The sequence below is a fragment of the Amphiura filiformis genome, unplaced genomic scaffold, assembly GCF_039555335.1.
Source record: "Amphiura filiformis unplaced genomic scaffold, Afil_fr2py scaffold_55, whole genome shotgun sequence".
Lineage (NCBI taxonomy): Eukaryota > Metazoa > Echinodermata > Ophiuroidea > Amphilepidida > Amphiuridae > Amphiura > Amphiura filiformis.
The window spans coordinates 579,136-598,423 of record NW_027305519.1 but is presented as its reverse complement, the minus strand read 5'-3'; the positions used below and the strand labels follow the sequence as shown (position 1 = coordinate 598,423).

The 19,288-nt window shown below is 36.9% G+C and overlaps 1 protein-coding gene across 1 annotated transcript; it reads right to left on the bottom strand.

The window, feature by feature from the left end:
* Positions 1 to 10,702: 10,702 nt before the first annotated feature.
* On the bottom strand, positions 10,703 to 19,072 carry LOC140144445 (UDP-glucuronosyltransferase 2A1-like). Its single transcript, XM_072166255.1, has 4 exons — positions 18,111 to 19,072; positions 13,302 to 13,521; positions 12,841 to 13,060; positions 10,703 to 11,772 (listed from the first exon to the last, which is right to left on the bottom strand). The coding sequence occupies exons 1-4, from the start codon at positions 18,972 to 18,974 to the stop codon at positions 11,487 to 11,489; spliced, it is 1,590 nt and encodes a 529-aa protein (XP_072022356.1). The 5' UTR covers positions 18,975 to 19,072; the 3' UTR covers positions 10,703 to 11,486.
* Positions 19,073 to 19,288: the final 216 nt, after the last annotated feature.

Below are 19,288 nucleotides of genomic sequence, written 5' to 3'. Positions count from 1 at the left end.
ACAAAATCATACTATACTTGAAGACTTGATCCCAAGTCAACATACTATCTATTTTTCGTCCCTTTTGACCTAGTAATACAGTCTATACATTTGGCTCTGCCTATGCCAATGTCTCTTTGGAATTCCCCGATGGAGTCATTTTAATCTTTGGACCTAGATCTAATGGTGAATTTACACTTAGTCGCTGAGCTCCGAGCGATTGATATTTTACCTACTTTAATAATGTTTCGCTCACATAGTCAATTACTCGTAGTTCATAGACAGAGTGTAAATTCTCAGTGCCTAGGAGTCATTTTTACTAGTCTCGGTCCCAGTCGTAAAGGGAGAAACTGCATGAAACACACAATACTTGATAAAATCTGAAAAATGATGCCTTGACTGGGATATATATATTGACTAGAGCTAAGGAATATGTACAGTTTGAAGAACCGTTTACCCGCTGTCGCGTTAGAATGCAAGGTCAAAAATAAAACAATGGTTAAAATCAAAACAAGATATGTGTTGCTATCTCCACCAAATCATAGATAGCCTAATAAATATGATAAAAAGATCAACGTTGATGTTGTATATTGTCTGATTAATTTGTTTTTGACATTGGGAGACGGGATGAGGTTAGTGAAAAGTCCGAAAAAAAATACTAGCCAAAAAATGGTCAAATTGAACAAACGCGCGCTAAAATGAGCTATTTTAAAGCTCCTAATGGTCAAATTATGAGGTTAATTTGTTCAAACTCACACATCCCCACCACACACACACACCCTTCCACCCCACACTGTCAACATTGGGGGACCCGGATGAGTGACACACCTCATCAAAATATTAAGGGATATAATAATGTATTCAACGACGTTAGCCGCCAAGGTCACAGCTTAGAGTGAAATTAAGTTACGCAGCAGCATTTCCAGAAATATCGTAACTTTACATGTTGGCGTGTTATGTTTTTAAAATGTTTCCATCACTTGGTTTCTCTTCGATCTTGAAATAAACTAGTCGGATTTCTGGAAATCAGAAGAAGTCAATTTGTGAAGTCGAAATCATGGATACCATTTTTGTTGTGACCTTCTAACTTACACAAAGACAAAATGACCACCAAATTCATTAAATTAGTAGGTAAAATACCCCTAATTATATTCTGAATATAACCATATAACCCCATTTCATTAAAATTGTTCATTAAAGTATTGCGTAACAGTTCTGAGGCATCAAGGCTGGTATATGTTTACATTGGAATTCAGTGTGTTTGAATGGAAAACTCCAATTTGGCGGCCATTTTGAAATTTAATTTTACTTGATCGGAATTTCTTACCCAAACATTTCGGAATGTTTTGGCATATATAACATGAAAATGTAAAGTAAATTTCTAAAAGAGTCATGTACACGAAATCACCCCCCAGAGCCTGTAGTAACACCAAAATTGCAATGTGTGCAAAAGGCTTGAGACTAGACCTACACACTTGAATATTTCAAATTCATGCACGCGAGCGCGCAAAAAATCGACATGTGCATGCCTTGTCATACATATTACCCATGACCTTCACTTTCAAGATATTTTGACCCCCCCCCTCATCCCCCCTATTAAGGTTACACAAAGAGACGTATAAAAACGTATAAAAGACGTATAAAGTTGTTCTCTAAAACAGAGTTTTCTCAGTAATCAAATATCGCAGCGAGTAAAATGTTGGTGCATTGGATATAGCTTAACATTTTTGTGTGTGTTATATACAAATTATTAAAATAAATTTGAAAATCCTTCGTTTAAAGCATTTTTACCCACCATGTTCACAAGATCAAAAACACGTTCCATGAGGTTTTTTTCTAATGTGCGCTCCGTATAAATCCACACCGAGCGATTGTTTTCTTCTTTTTCGTATTGTATTACAAATCGATCAAAGAAATATGTTGCCATGGGGAAGAACCAAATACAGTACCGATTAAATTTTAAAAGCCGGTTTTGGGGGAAAATTTTGGAGAATTTGCTTGAGAAAAAGCTGGTTTGTGAAATTATCGATATCTTAATTACGAGACGTTAATTTAGACATCTGAATACCTACATTATTTCTCAACATTCTGCCAATTGCTATTCCATTTGATTTTCACTCCAAATTGAAGCTAGTTTTGCAAAAAACGAGGTTTTCCTCCATCAGTTCGTTCAAAATTTCAGCGCCGACATGCGTGTTTATTCTAAGAGCCATAATGCGGACGCGATTGAAATCATGTAATTGCATCCAATTAGAGAAATATCATCCGCTTTGAGAACAGTCAATTGCGTAAGCTGATCTATGGCCGAGTGGATAGAGCGTTGGACTGGGAATCTAATATGAACTATTTTTGTGGGTTCGAGTCTCGGTGTGGCTGAATTTTCTTTTCTTTTTTTCTCTTTTCTCATTTTTACTTCCTTTCTTTCCTCTTTTCTTTCTCCCTTTCTTTTTCCCTTTCTTTTTTTCATTTCTTTCTTTCTTTCTTTCTTTCTTTCTTTCTTTCTTTTTCGTTCATTTTCTTTCTCTCTCTTTCTTTCTCTTTTTCACTATTTCTTTATTCTTTCTTGCTCAGTCCTTTCTTTTTAGTTTTATTTGATTGATTCGCTGAGTGCAGTGAATCGTGATTGATTGTTTTTCACTTTATATAATTCAGATATTTGTAGGCCTGCTAAGTCTGTCTTGTTGATTTTCGTCCCAAATTCGATTTACAAATAATTGCTTTTTGATATTGTTGTTGTTGCCTACCCTTACATTGTAATCAGGGAAATAGCAGCATTGATTTCATCAAAGATATCAAGGCTATAAATTCAAAATCAACACATTTTGCAGGGCGTAGCTTGACGAAGTGCCCCCAATCAATTTTAAAATTTATAAAATCCTTGTGAAAATTGCCGAAAACGGCTTGTGCCCCCCCCCCGGCATCCGAGCTCCGGGCACGAGCTAAGCCAAGTTTCATAGCCTTTTCATGTCTTGACCGTGGATCGATATTCTATTGTAAGTAGGCCTTGTTCATTTTCTGCATGGCTGTTTCTGTTATGAACTTACGCCCCTCTGAAATCAAGCGCATGAAAAACTCTCGGCTAACCTTAAGGGCTGGGGTATGAACGTTTGGACAGTATTTATTTTGGGACATCAGAGCACATCAGACATATCGAATCGCATTCTGAATACGAAGAATGTCATTCTGATATCAAATAATTTTGATTTTTGAAATTCGCAATTTTATACACATTTTATGGCAAATCATTAAAAATTGATATTTTTGATATTTAACAGTACTTGAAGTAAACTTTATAAATCTGATGATTTATAATTAAAGTGTATGTAGGTGGGATGAAAAGCCGACGATCAATTGAAAATTTTGACCTTTTGTATTGAAGATATGGATTTTTTTCCCCAAAACACCAAAAAAAATTAGGTCTTTTTGGGAAAAAAATCCATATCTTCAATATGAAAGGTCAAAATTTTCAATTGACCGTCGGCTTTTCCTCCCTGCTACATACACTTTTAAAATATATCATTAGATTTATATAATTTACTTCGAGGACTGTTATATATCAAAAATTTGAAAAATATCAAATTTTTATAATTTGTCATAAAATTTGTATTATATTGTGATTTTCAAAAATGAAAATTATTTGATATCAGAAAGACATGCTTCGTATTCAGAATGCAATTCGATAGGTCCGAGGTGCTCTCATGTCCCACAAAAAATACTGTCGAAACGCAATAAACGCTCATTTTAGATCCCTTAAGGACGGTATTTACACTATCGCATGTAGCTAGCAGATTATCTGATCCTGCAGTGGACACAGGTTAGGATTTCTACGTTGTATTAACGTTGATACAACGTCAGGTGTGCCCATTGGGGAGACCGATTAATGAGCATAAAAATATTGACATTTACCTGTGCAAAACACGGCATGTATGGTTACTCCAATCTCCTATTGATCCCAAACTCTTCCATGTCTGTTAGTTTTGATGTCGTGACACAAAATGCTACAAAATAGCCTTTAGACTCGTTTATATCCCAGGATGTGATATAGAATCACGCGATATTTGTAAATAGATAATATTGCAAATTACATTTTGCTACTGTTGACACGATAATGTGAAATGGCAATGAATATATTACAACTTTATCAATTACATATCGTTACCTTGCGTGTAATATGTTACCTATTATAGATTAATTATACTAGGGATAACCATCAAAATTTCATGTTGCCCCTATTGCTACAAAAGATCGTTTTCTGGATAAAACTCATCAATATAAGTATTTTGGTGGTTAAATGGTCAAAATCGGTCAAAAACTTTTCGAATTATGAATTTTCAAAGTTTCCCATTCTGACCGGTCATTGGAACGAAATGAAATGACAAGGTCCAAAAATAGCAATTCTCGCTATTCACAATAAGGGTGCCGCCAGCGGTTTGCGATGTAATCGCGATGTATCATGGGAAAAGGTCGACATCCAAGTCCGCGCAATACGAATATTGCCATGCTATTACATAGGAACACGTGACAATATTTGTTAATTTGTCAAAATAAAGGTGTTACACGCGAATCGATATGCAATAATACTAAATAATGTGATTTGAAATGTGCACAAGTCATTTTCTCTATCGATTTGTATAATAGATTATCATCAAATTTGTGTGAAAAAGGCTTAAAATGATGATAATGGTAAAGGTGCGCCTTTCTTCAACATGCTCAACAAATCTCGACGTATGCAAATTTAAAGGAAATGACGTACAAAGCCATGTGTCATAAGTGAAAAAAAATCACCCTCCAATTTTACCCCCCAGGATTTATAATTAATTATTGCACAGCCCCTTAGTTAAAATGTAACATGCTATCTTTTCCAATTCGGCTTTAAGACATCCAAAAAGACCTACATTTTTTTGGTGTTTTGTGGCCGAGTGGATAAGGCGCCCGACTCATAATCCATAGGTTGCGAGTTCGAGCCCCGCTCGTGTCAACGTGTTGTGTCCTTGGGCAAGGCACTTTATCCTCACTGCTTACTGGTGTTGGGTTGGATTGGATGTTTGTATAGTTGTTTGTTTCAATGTTGCAATATTGACGCTGATTAAGCTGCTGCCTGCAAATTGCATTGTGTCTGTTTAGGTGTGTTTAATGTACAATTCTAGCAATTTGACCTGCGCTCACCATTAGAGTTTGAAATAATAAAACCTTCCTTTTTATATATCTTCAATACGAAAGGTCAAAATTTTCACATGATGGACGGCTTTTCTTTCCAGCTCTACATACACTTTATGTACATATGCTTAGATTTATACAATTTACTTCGAGGACTGCTAAATTTCACAAATATCAATTTTTAACCATTTCCCATAAAATGTGTATAACTATTTGATATTATCAGGACATTCCTCGTTTTCAATATGCAGTTTGATATGTCCGATGTGCCAGGTCTTGGGTTTAATGCGTACACATTAGAGTAGGCACAAGAGAGCACTATTCTGACAGTGTCATCGCCCCGAATCGCCAGGAAACACCATGATGGTAGATCGAAGCCACTTGTTCTTCAAAAGCTACGCACGGCCATTTTGTTCCGGCCTGTTTAATAGTTTTAAGAAGCATGGGCCGAGGGATATCCGACTTAGAGTATTGACTATAGCCTGGTGACTGAACTCTGTAGATGTCAGTGAGCCTGGTACGTCATCTGCTTTAGACTGCCTCCACCAGTGATCCCACTGTGCAATAGTACAATAATGTACCGTAACCCGAGTGTTTACGAATGAGGGCAGCTGTAATACGTTTGTTCTGCACATATAAAATCTGAATTTGTGTCAGTTTTTTTATTTCAAAACGCACGGTTGTTTATCAATACGCTCGCTAACGACTATCACGTTCTTTCAACACATATATTCAAGTGCAAGCCTTACAATTGGCCTTTTTAAAAAGCAAAAATTACGGGAGATATTCATAATTTTCTACCCCGGTATCCAAATATTTATCTTCTGAATATCAAATCGTGCATAGCAGATACACGTATATTGATCCCGGGTATTGATTTAGTTTTGATATTTAGTTTGATTTACAATTATAATTATTTACCCGGCGTTGTCGCTGAGCATCGCGAATCAGTGGTGTAGACTTCTTTTTGTTTTTGGGGATGGTGTTGGAAAAAATTCTTGAAGTGTAGTGAATTCAGCACCTTTTGGCGACAGAATAAGTTTATGGTACAAATGCCATGTAAAATCTTGCCATATTGAAGCTGCAGTATGGTGCAAAAGTAGAACAAATGTGCGTTAAGAGCTGCAATATTCTTGGACGCCAGTTGTTATTAATTTAAATTAAAATAACGGTTACGAGTTTCAGTTCCGGTTTGGATGTACGGTGTCATGTTGTCATGCGAAGAGTGTAGGAATTTATTGTACAACTGGTCTTAGCGCATGTGCAGAGATAATGCTCCGAACCTATAAAACTCGTGATAAAAATATTAATATTTGTATTTATTATTCATCATGTTAATCTCAGGTGGTTATGATATATATCGATGTTTGAATGCAAGAAAGTGACTGTTATATCACGAATCATAATAAAGTACTGATAATATTAACTTAACTGTTTACTTCCTATTTGTAATACTTTAAAGGTGAACCTCATTGAAAATAAAGTTATATATCAATGGAAAGCTTATGATGTCAGGATATTAAAAATTATTTTTTCCGATTTTTTTGATGGCTAATAAAGCTGAAAAATTAAAAAATGATTGAATTTTTGGTCTTTTAAGGCGCCCAAAAAGCACCCAAATCAATCGTCTATGACCTTGGGAATGCTCGTGACGTAAGCTCAGGGTTCGCAGTCACGTGATCTTACTCGGAAACGTGTAAACAAGACTTGCTTTCTGTACTTTGGAAGCTGCCCGGCAAGTCTGATTTTCACAATAAAGCTTGAAATTAGAGGAATCTTCAAGTTGCTGGTTCCTTCTATATATATTAGAAATAATAGAATTATTGTCAACACATAAATTTTCCGTAAATTTTTGACAAAATCAGTCATCACTGGCTGGGTATAACTGGGTGATTGAGTTTGAATTTCGCGCTGGGATCAGTCCCATGCGCAAATGCTTGCTGCTACCGTTCATGTCATGGACTGAATAAATATGATCGAATAACAAATTAAATACTTGTTTGTGACATATTCCTATATATTCTTGATTCATTGTAAAATGTCTGATTAAAAAAAATCTTCTTGCAGTAATCCAAAATTAATAAAAACCGCCAATTTCATCAAATCCAGTCCATATAAAGGTTTTCATATTTAGCGTATTGCGGTAATACATTCTTTCCACACAATCGCGATTGAAAGAAACAGATACTCGGGCAGATACTTTATTATAAAATAAATACAATTTAGGCTTAGTATACCGTTATTTTATGGAATTCTGAAATCTGAATAAAATTAAAATATTGTCACTTGTGTCATGATTCTTTAATGATAGTACAATCAGTGTACGGTACTGAAAAAGTGAAACATTCATGTTTTATGGATTACCGAACACGATGCGTAAATTGCTGCTGAAGTGCAGGGACGGATATGCACAAACACAGCGACTCGCATCGGGGCTTCGTCCTCCGTGTTTCATGGGGTGTTTCAGCAAATTTGATCAATCGTTCCCTTATATTTGGAACATTTACAGGAATAAATTTTGCTGATGAAGTAGCAATAAGTTGGAAATATCAGAATGTGAATATCAAATTGGTCATTTTGTCTGCAAGTACAGTACAGTCGCGGATACTGAACACTCGGCGTAGTGAGACTCAGTCAGTCACTGAGCTCATCCAGTATGTACGAGTTCGCCTATCATACATGACCGGTTGTAAAGCTAAGAAATAATTAAAAAATCCTGTACATGTACCTTATTCTATTCCTTCATTTTCTCATTGTGATAAGTTCATCTCAACTTGGTGTGACGATCTGAACTGGTAGCACTAGCAGTTATTTTTTGTAATCTGTTTTCATTCCGGTTCTTCGGCGAATCTTCGCTCTTCGTGCTTTACTGTAATATTCCCTATGCATATCGTGGATGGCTTGGCCTATCCCAAATCACCCCGGCCAGCACTTTTCCCATTTTAAATCCACACACTTTATTCAGGAACTTCATTCTTAATTTGATCATGATATTTCCTTCATTTTATTGAAGATATTTTTCATGTAAAGTAAGTTGACAATGACTGAATTCGTGCATTGGCCCGATGCATGCCACAGTAATACACGGACATTGTGTTTACAATCAAACCCGGAAGTAACTGTGTGTCCCTGGGCTGACGTCATCAACGAAAGCGCCCAATTTGAACGATTTCGTTTTGTAATTTAGGGGGGGTGCCAATATCCAATCTTTGCATGGAGATTATGTCTAGCCTGGTACGCTATGCAAATAAAAAATATTCTTTTCTGCTTCCTGACATCATAAGCTTTCCATTGATATATAACTTTATTTTCAATGAGGTTCACCTTTAAAAGAGACTGCGAGGATAGAATGTTAAAGGAAGAGTGGTATAGAGATAGATATAGAGAGAGCCGGAGGAGTATGGGCGGTGCGGATGGGTGGTTAAGATGTGGAACCGCCTCTGCCACCAACAAGAGAGTGTACGCATTATGCGTATACTAGTGTACAGGGGTGGGTTTGTGTGACGACCAACCTAAGCAGAATGGTCGACTGCAGATCCGTCCAATAACGCTTTTTCAATGGGAAATGAACTTTGCTGCTTGGATGATGTCACGATGAGGTTAGCATTTCATTCCGTATTGTACAGCGTGTTCCGACGGACCTGCACTCTACCGGCCTCTTGAGAGAATACGCATTGTGCGTTTGCTAGTGAAGGAGGTGGGCGGGGTGTGTGTGTCTATGGGCATAATATCGGAGTAGTTGTGTTTAAGGGTAGTTGGTGGTTTAACGCTAATATGTGTGTGTGTGTGTGGGGGGGGGGGGGTGACGCTCTGGTTATTTAATAGGATGGGGGTGTGTGTGGGCATGGTGGTAGGGGGTGGTAGGGGGTATGTAGGGATTTTGGATGCTTAAGTAGATGATTAGTGGATTCTCTCTTTGTGGCTCCGGACAGTTCCGTCCGGTTGGAACCGGTTTCTATTGTTCTAGACGATGGAACGATGTTCAACCGCCGATCGAGTTTTGACATCGTCCCTTACCTACAAATTCAGAATAAAACAAACATGTCTTTAAAAAAATCATAATTATACCTAAATAGATTAAAAAGTAATCTGGGTAAAATTATCCACAAATCTGAATACAATCCAATCCAGCAATATGCACAATTTAATCAATGTGTCTTGGCAAAGTGCAAACAAAAAATGGGGAAATATAATGCCATCAGATTTTCTTCCCGCTTGCCGCAGCGACAAGCAGCATGGCCAATGACCAACCTTGATTATATCCATTTGTTTGCAAAGCGCGTACGTCATGCCGCTCAGCGGTAAGCGATATTATAGTATGAAACCAGCATTAGTATAATTGCTTGATACGTGAGAACCGGCGGCAAAAAGTGGACCAACTCGGGCGATTAAGTAAAACTGACGATTAAGTTAAACGGGTCACATCTTCATGGCAGAAATCGCCATGGTAGGTTGAATCCACAGCCACGCATGGCCATTTTGTTCCGACCTGTTTAATAGTTTTGAGACGCATAATGAGCCGAGGGACATCCGACTAAGGCTACTGGCTATAGCCTGGTAATTGACCTCTGTGTGTGTGAGTGAGCATGTATACGCCATGAGGTCATCTGCTTTTAGACTGCCTCCACGAGTGAGTGCAGCTAGCCTATAGTTCGGCACATATAAAATCAGATTTTTTGTCAGTTTTTGAGCTCAATACGCACGCTTCTTACTCAATACGCAAGCTAACGACTATCATATCCTTTCAACACATATTTTCAAGTGCAAGGAAAAAATATGTCTTCTTTAGAATAAAAAAATTACGGGAGATATTCATCATTTTCTACCCCGGTATCCAAAGATTTATCGTCTGAATGTCAAATCGTGCATAGCACATTCACGTGTATCGACCCCGTGTATTCATTTTAGTGTCTCTGCTGAACAATGTAATTATTAACTAGGCGATGTCGGTGTGCGGGTAAAGCGTTTGAACCTCAGTTGGGAAAGAAACCAAGTAAAGTTGTTCTGTTAGCCAACATAGATTGTATCAAAATTATTGGTACCCATCAATTGTGATCGGATACTCTTTAAATGTCCAGAATGTATAGTTTATGACTTGTAATATAATCAATCTACAAATTATTTGGATCTCATGTTGGATTTTGATGTGTTAATTTTGAATGTGTTTGTTCTAGCATTTTGTATCTCCACAAAATGATCACATTTTTTCCCCAAAATCCTATATAAATTATTGTTAACGCTACACAGAAATTATGTTCGACAAATGCTAAACATTTTACACAATTTGACATAACTTTAGAAAATATTGGAATATTTTGATTGTTTTTTGGTATTTTGTAGGGTATCATGAGTAAATAATAAATCAAACATCGCGCCCTCGGCGCAACTCGCATGTAATCGAAGGTCGTAAAGATAATCTGATAACAATAGCTATCAATAAACCGTTTCCAGTCCCTTCATACACAGTCCCTGGATTTACCTAATTAATTATTGATACCCGTACATGTTCACATAGTGACGTTATTAGAAATTGTTTTCACCCGTAAGGGTGCAAGTTTGAGGCATTTTATTTTGATTTGCTCAGATGATTTGACCTTTTGAGGTCATTTACCTTGCTTATCGTTAGCCGTTTGGAAAATGAACTTTGACGTATATGGTGCAAAAATCTTTCGTACATTTTAAATTTATTAATATTCATGTTTCTTTGGTCAATTCCAAGTCACTTCATTGTGACTGGTTTATAATTATTGTAAGGATCAGTGTCAATATTGCAACTTCTCGTTTCATTATAAGGCACTTGTAACGTAAGTTATAAAATGCCGAAGCTGTAAGAATAAAATGATGTAAGTCGTCCGTTTGTGCAGCATAACTTCGGAACCACCGAGTACCACTAATAATACTCGGAAGTTTACTACCCATCCCAGAAAAATGCAGCAATATTTTTGGCGATTAAAAAATATTATCAAATTTTGCCAAATGAAAAGTAACTCAATTTTAATCATTCATTTAGTAGTAACTAGAAATGAAAGAAAAATGTCACTATTTTACTAATTTCTTGGGAAAAAAAAGAGCCAAAAACATGTTATCAGCATTTTTTCTGACAATCGAGTCACAAAAAGTCAAAGACTTGGTACAAGTCTAAGCATTCAAAATATTAAGTATGCCCGAGTATATGCCGAAATTCTGCTATAATTTTCACTTAAATTTATGATTAGTTAAATAAAAATGAAATAAGTATTTTCCACAAATTAAAATGCATGAATTGAAATTAGACTAGTCTTTAGACTTGATTGAACAGCATATGAAAACGCTGTTAAACGCACGAGTTTGGCGATTTTGAACATACAACCCTATTCAGTTTTTACTTTACTTGACCCACATAGTCTTCTACAACCTCTGAAACATAGTCTACAGCTGCAGTATAAAATAATCATAAATGTAATGAAAGCTAATAGCAAGACTGCGATGACGTCTAGTAATAAGTATTGGAATATGTTCAAATCTAAAGCAGCAGATCGTAAATGTTTGGCGCCACCATGACGTATAACATATTCTATCCAATCAGCGGCTACTTCTACTGGTGTGCGGGGTGAGTCCCGGAAAATGGCGGATATACGAGTGGCGTTGTTCTTGAAACTGAAAAGAAGACGAGAAAAAACAGCGGGAAGTGTTAATATTACCTTATCATATACATGCCAAATTGCTGGTGCTTATTAATACAATTGTAATAATATAGAATTATTTTAAGAGATAACTTTGCGTTTAAATGTGATTATCAATGACTTTTGAACCAGAACACCACAAAACTCTCACTGTCGAAAATTTTGAAAATATCTTACACAGAGGGAGTTTTTCAAATGGAATTAATTAATTATTTTGAAACGTGTTCTCACCCTGTTTAATATGGCTTAATCGATAATTGTATTTCAAATTTCAAATGGAAATTATCCAATTGTTTATATCTCTGTGGAAGACTTAAATTTTCCACAGGGGAACCGTGGATTTCAAATGGAATTGCACATTATACCAATTGAATAGTTCTCAACAATTTATGCAAAGTTCTCTAATAACCTACCACTTTTCCATTCCTATATTTCTGGAGGGAATTTGAGCATAGCAAAATATACATCATTTTGATTTATTGTTCAAATGCATTTGTGGAGAATTATATGCATTAAGAAGTTTATTGAATCCTTTATAGATAAAGGACATTTTATTAATCGCTTTTAATCTAACAGATTCATCGCTCTTAGGGGATGTCATTTTCGTGGGAAGGGGTCAGTCACCCCCCCCCCCATCGCGGGCTAAATTTTTATGACCCCGCCCCTTCTCGAGGCGAAAATGTTTATGGCCCCCCCCCCTTCCGCCCACACAGACTGAAGACAAATTATTCTTTGCCGGAACTAATGCGTGGCGCGCGCAAAAAAAATACGGTGAAGAAAGTGGGCAGAGCGTGTTAAAATTTGGATTGTAAGTGAAAATTTTATCATTGTATATTTTAAGTCATCAGCCCTTAATAAATCTATAACCCCCCTATTTCTTGTGTCAAAAAATTATTCCCCCCCACCGTATTTGGGGCTAAAAAATTCTATGGACCCCAGTATATTCACGACCCCCTCCCCCATCCCGAAGAAAATGACAGCTGATGCAATTATCACTATGCCTTGATGTCTTAATGCTCTTGCAACATTAGTATAATCTTACCTCGGATCACTTATGACTGTACGTATAGCTTGAGCCAACTCATCACTGGTCAATGTAGTGATGTCGACTTTCACCGCCATATCACGTGACACCAATCTTTGTGCATTGTCGTATTGGTCACCAAACAATGGTACAGCTACCATAGGTACTCCGTGATATACAGCTTCCCATACACCATTCATACCACAGTGATATACAAAGGCTTTTATCTGAGGATGGCCTGTGAACAGAGACGAAGGGCAATATGGTGTTAGTCATGTATACAATCGCTTGGGTTTATGTATCCAGTGAGAACACAATTATATCTTAGGTGTACTATCGTATTATGTAAACCATCCTATGTAACTGACTCCGGAGCTCCCATTTGATGTAAAATGAAAGCCATTCTCTGGCATTCAGTCTACATATTTGATATAGAGAAGCCTCTTGGCTGGTTGATCTTAATCGGCTCTGGAGCTTACCTAGCAAATCATTCTGTGGTATCCAGTCTACAACCTTGACATTAGGAGTCAAAGTGGCCGATGGTTTCCCGTTCAATTTCCAGATAACCTTTTGAGGTAATTGAGCGAAAGCTCCAGCAAAGAGTCCTGCCACATTTTCATCAATACCAGTTGCATAAGAGCCCATTGAGAACAATACTACGCCATCTTCACCAGCACTCTCGAGAAACTCAGTCCATTCCTGTTTGGTTAAAGATAAGAACAATGTGTCAATGAGGATGATTAGTGATATCAAGAAGCACATATACAAGAAGCTCTAATCAAATTAATGCGTCTGACGTCATCTATCAATCAAACTCGGGCATGGTTTGTTTACAAGTGTCGTGATGATCTGAACGCGGCGTGCCTTATGGTTAGTTTTGCACCTTGATTCAAAAGTTAGGTCTTAGTAATGGAAAACTTTCTTTCCTGAAGGCACTATGTCAACAATGCCTCGAAGGTAGCTCTTTGCCTTGTAAAAGTACCGTAATTTTTCGCCATTTTCTGCGATTCCTTTTGTCCTATCGGCACTAGATGAATCAACTTTCATTTTACGCGCTACTGGGGTCGTGGAGAGTTTGATTGACAGTTATGTCAGACGCAAACTAGTCTTTTTAATTTTGTCTCATAAAAAATCCTCCTGTAACACGGTTGTTTGATAGGATCATTTATTAGTTTTTCAAACAAAACATCATGTATAACCAAATTTTAGGCTTAAACAGCTAAAAGTGATATCGTGCTAATGTATACAGATGCTTTTGAAACGTTTTCAACTTTAATTTCCCCTCTTTTACAAAATTATTCACTTTTATAGCATTTTTAAAGCTTTTTCGGATATAAAATCTATCTATTAATAACAAAATAGGTGGCGCTATTTAGTTACTGGAAATTACTCTTTCAAGCTTTTAATACAAATAATTCCTTTTATTGTTTGATCAAATATGTTTATAAAATTTCCTTGTTGCTTGTTTCACCTATTGCAGCTGTTTTAATGGCGGTATTAATCACCTAACCCTTGCAAATAAAGAATTATGATTTAGGATAAATAACGCCATCTATAGTTTGCATTTAGTTAATAATGAAGCCAATTCTATAGACATCAAACAACCGTGGTAAAAAATGAAAAGCGTTACAAAACACAAAGTACGAATTCGGTGCAGACTTGTTACAAACAAAGAGAAAAATGTACAAATGAACCAACTTGTTAAAATTTATTGCTAGAAAAGTCTTTTGCAGGTTTACGTATAACTTGATAAGGGGGTTTCACTTGAGTTAGGGGGCAACAATGGGCTGGCAGTAATGCCCACGGCGAGGGTCGTGTTAGATAAAAAAAATATCAAAGCAAACGTCGTCAGAATTGTAATCAATCAATCAATCGATCGATCGATCAAGCAATCAATCAAATAATAAAATAATCAATCAATCGATCAATCAAAACATCAATTATTCCGGTGCTCATATAATTATTAGTGAAATTTGAAAAGCACTAAAATGAGTACTACCTCCTGATTGGTTACAAGAAGACTATTAGGACTTATTGAGCCAATCGGCAACATGGTAAGATTATACCGCATAATTAACCAATCAGAAACGTTGTAAGAAAGGCAGTATTAAGAGGTTAGAAAGTGCTTACAGCTGAAAGAGGTCTATTTGCTTTGGTGGTCAGCCCTCCTACTGGAATCACATTGGGCAACAATGGCCTTGCAAAATCCAACGCAAAATCAGTATTGATTAAAAACAATTCAGCATCCTCATAATAAGGACTTGTCTCTGTGATACCAAAGTCTCTTCTTGTTTCATACTTGGGTTTATTAACCAGTGTTGATGCCACCAAGATGATAAAGGATGTCGCCACATTTTTCAGACGCTCAGAAATTGTCATTTTATGATCTAAAGCAGACGTCATTTCCGTCATGTAAGAAGGATTAAATGGAATACGTTTAGATATCAAGTCTGTGGAAGGAATTGTCAGAATAGCGGACACTGATACAAATTTTACGCCATATTTGAGACGCAAATATTGCATAACAAAACACTCTTGATTATTATCTACCACGGATAGATCAAAATTCTGCAACTTTGACATCAATTCTTCATCGCCTAAAATCCTATCGCATTCCTTTATATGTTTTTGAAACCAGTCCGTTGAGGACGCCTCGATAATCCATTCGTTGAAACGTCCTTTTATCCCTGCATTAGTCATGCCTTCTTGAATTTCGATTCTCTCGATATAGGTCAGACTAGTTTGATGGAAGAGAAACTGGATCTTCTCTCCATCGGGATCTGTGGATTTTAACATTTCATCTTGGAAGATATCGCCAACCAACATGGTGACATTGTGTCCGCGTGCAACTAATTCCTTGGCAATGTTATACATTACTTTGAAGTGACTTCCGTGGCCGTCTAATGGAAAGATAAGCATGTTACTAGCACATGCCATTGAGGCCACTATCCATAGACACACAATAAGACAAAGTATAGTTTGGTAAGCCGTCATCATGACGTAGTAGTGACGGTGGTACTAATACCCAATATGAAGCGTACTCCGTTAAACTTCTTAAAAGTGCCATCTTCTGCTAGTCACAGTTCCAAAGGTTAGCACTCGTCGTATTTCATACTCTGTTTAATCAGAGATTTACTACATTAAAGCTGTGCGTACTGGCTATAGTCTTTTACATAAGAAGTCCTAGTTTTGAGATATTTTCTCAAAATGTCAAGAGCTATCTCAAGAACCACTGAACCAATACAAGGCTTGATTGTACTTATTTGAATTCATTTGTCATGCTGATTCTAAATGTGATCATAAAAATGCATAATTCTGAAATTGTTGAATTTTTAATGAAAATTTATAACTTATCGTCTGCAGCCGATACCCGCGAAGAGAGGGTTAACTACGTGCCAATATATTGATAATTTGTTTGCTGATAACATGATATAAGGTTGCATAATTAATCTGAACATCAGTAAGGTTTTTTTCTTTTCCAAGAACATGCATATGTGCCAAGAACAGGCATATGTGCGTGTGTTCCGACAAATTTCGGTAACTGCGGATTATTCGTACAACATCAATAACTCGGAATAACTCCATATAAATATTGGAATTCCGATTATTCCAATATCGGAAACCCTATAATACTCAACAAACCGAAGACATGGGACATCGAATATTCTACGTCGAATAAAAAGTATTCAGCGGGCATTCGTACTCTAATGCATGAGCATGAAGTAAGAAGAAATACATATTGTTCCTTGTGCTATTAAACCTAACCTTCTCTGATCCAACAAAATCCAACAGCATGATATCCACTGCGCGTGCATACATCCCAGGTGATGCGATGACGCAATCACCCTATTATACGCACGGTTTTGTTAACCGGGCCAGCGAAACACACATGGCTACCGGTTGCCGGTCGAGTGCTTGACACGCGAGGGTCTGGGATTGGAATCCAGAAAAAAAAAAAAAACTTCTTTGTTCATCTTCTCTTTTCTTATTTATTCCTTCTTCCCCTTCCCTTCGCCAAAAATGACGGGGAAAGGGAGGTTGGTATGCCACTTGACTCTTATATAATTTAGTTGAATGTAAACACACATCTTTGCATACATCATGTACATGTTGTGATGTTGACCCTACTGTGGCAATATTTACACAGTTGATAACCAATATTGGCAAACAAAACTTCTCAGCCTTCATGGACGCACACTCCACACGTTTATGTGCATGTTTATAATGTTGTCTTTCTTGTCTTCCTGAATCAACAAAAACCATCCGTTACATCTGTGCATACAAACCAGGTGACCGAATTCAGAAATCATGCTTGACATTTTATATTTAAGGTACTAACAATTGCCCAATAAATTTACTAATCAATCATTTCTTAAAGTAGAAAGACAAAATAATTTTGTGTAAAAAATCTCTTTATGTTTCATTAAAATTAAATCAAACCCCGGATATATATGCAGGGCCCCATGTTAGACCAGCTATGTCGCTGCATTGGTCTACCCTGGATAAATATGATTAAAATCAATCAATCAATTAATCAATCAACTCCTCCTTGCTTGCATGTCTCTGGGCAGATGTGATCAATTATTAAGTGCTTTCAAGAACCACGAATCATACCATCAGCGGTATCGATAAATTTGAAAAGGGATTACAAATATTTATATCGCCTATCAAATAATTATCCAGGCCCATAGCCATAGCCAGGATTTTTATTTCGATTGATTTTATTTTTTGCGGGGGTGCGGAATTTTTACTTTGTTGCTCACATGAGAAAAAGTGGACTTACCCCGCTATAATAATGGATTATTTTTCGAGGTATCAGAAACGCTTTTAGAAAGTATTTATGGTGTATAGGGCTGGATAAGTACTTACTGCTGAGATAGGTCTTGCTTTTTTCGTGGTCAGCCCTCCAACTGGAATCGCATTGTGTATCAATACAAATTGCTGTTTAGCCAATGAGGTGGAGCGCTTTTTGTTACCATGATTACGTTGGGAAAAGCGCGCTACCTCATTGGTTAAACACCAATCGCTCGTCGCTCAGCGATAGAGTAAGAAAGGCAGTATTTCACTAGGATCCACAACATGCTCATCTATCATGGCACAGTTTTTAACCCAAATACATTTGTACATTTATTGGATGACCTTTGAAAATTTGGGTACAATTACTCATACTCTGCAACTTGAGGTCAAATTTTGCACTATGATTGTATAATTGAAATTATTGAACTATGACATTGGGATGAGGCCTTTGTGGTCCATTTCATAGTGTGTACGTGTTATAAAGTACTTACAGCTGAAAGAGGTCTCTTTGGTTTGGTGGTCAATCCACCTACTGGAATCGCATTGGGCAACAATGGCCTGGCAAAATCCAACGCAAAATCAGTATTGATTAAGAAAAGCTCCGCATCCTCATAATATGGACTTGTTTCCGTAATACCAAATTCTTTTCTTGTTTCATACTTGGGCATGTTAAGCAGTGTAAACACAACCAAAATGGTAAAAGATGTTGCTACATTCTTCAGACGATCCGAAAATGTCATCACGTGATCTAAAGTAGACGACGTTTCAGGCATGTAAGAAGGGTTAAATGGTATACGTTTTGTTATCGAGTCTATGGACGGAACTCCGAGAATAGCGGACACTGATACAAACTTAATGCCATATTTGAGACGTAAATATTGCACAACAGAACAGTCGTGATTATTATCCCCAACGGAGAGGTCAAAATTCTGCAAATTTGACATAAATTCTTCATCACCTAATACTGTGACGCATTCCTTTTCATATTTCTTAAAGAAATCCGTTGAAGAGACTTCCATCATCCACTCCCTGTATCGTCCTTCTAACATCGCGTTAGTCATGTTACCAATCGCTCCAATTCGCTCATCATAGGTCAGGCATGTTTTATGGAAAATAAACTCGATCCTTTCTTCGTCAACACCTGTGGACTTTAGAACTTTATCTTCGAAGATATCGCCAACCAACATGGTGATCGTGTGTCCGCGTACAGTCAATTCTTTGGCAACGTTGTACATTACACTGTAATGACTACCTTCCCCTGTAAATGGGTAGATTAGTATGTTACTAGCACAAACCAATGGGACTAAAATCCAGTATAGAAGACAAAGCAACATAGGTTGGGAAGCCATAATCATGACTGGTGGTATTGTCCAATAAAGTTGAATAGTATAACGGTTTGTTTGGCTTTTTGACAGCGAATACGTGGTTTAACGTCTACATGCCCTGCGCTACACTGCCGTTCTAGTAATATTGGTGGGCGCACACCACTAAATAAAGTCCCATTGAAATACACGTAAATATGCATGAAAGTAAGTTTGTTTTCCTACCACATATTATTATGTAAAACCATTTCATATTTTGGTGGCACAAATGTATTAAATAAAGATTAAAATTTAATTTTAAATTGTTTTTTGAAACAAGACTAACTTTTGAGCTACGGGGACCTGAA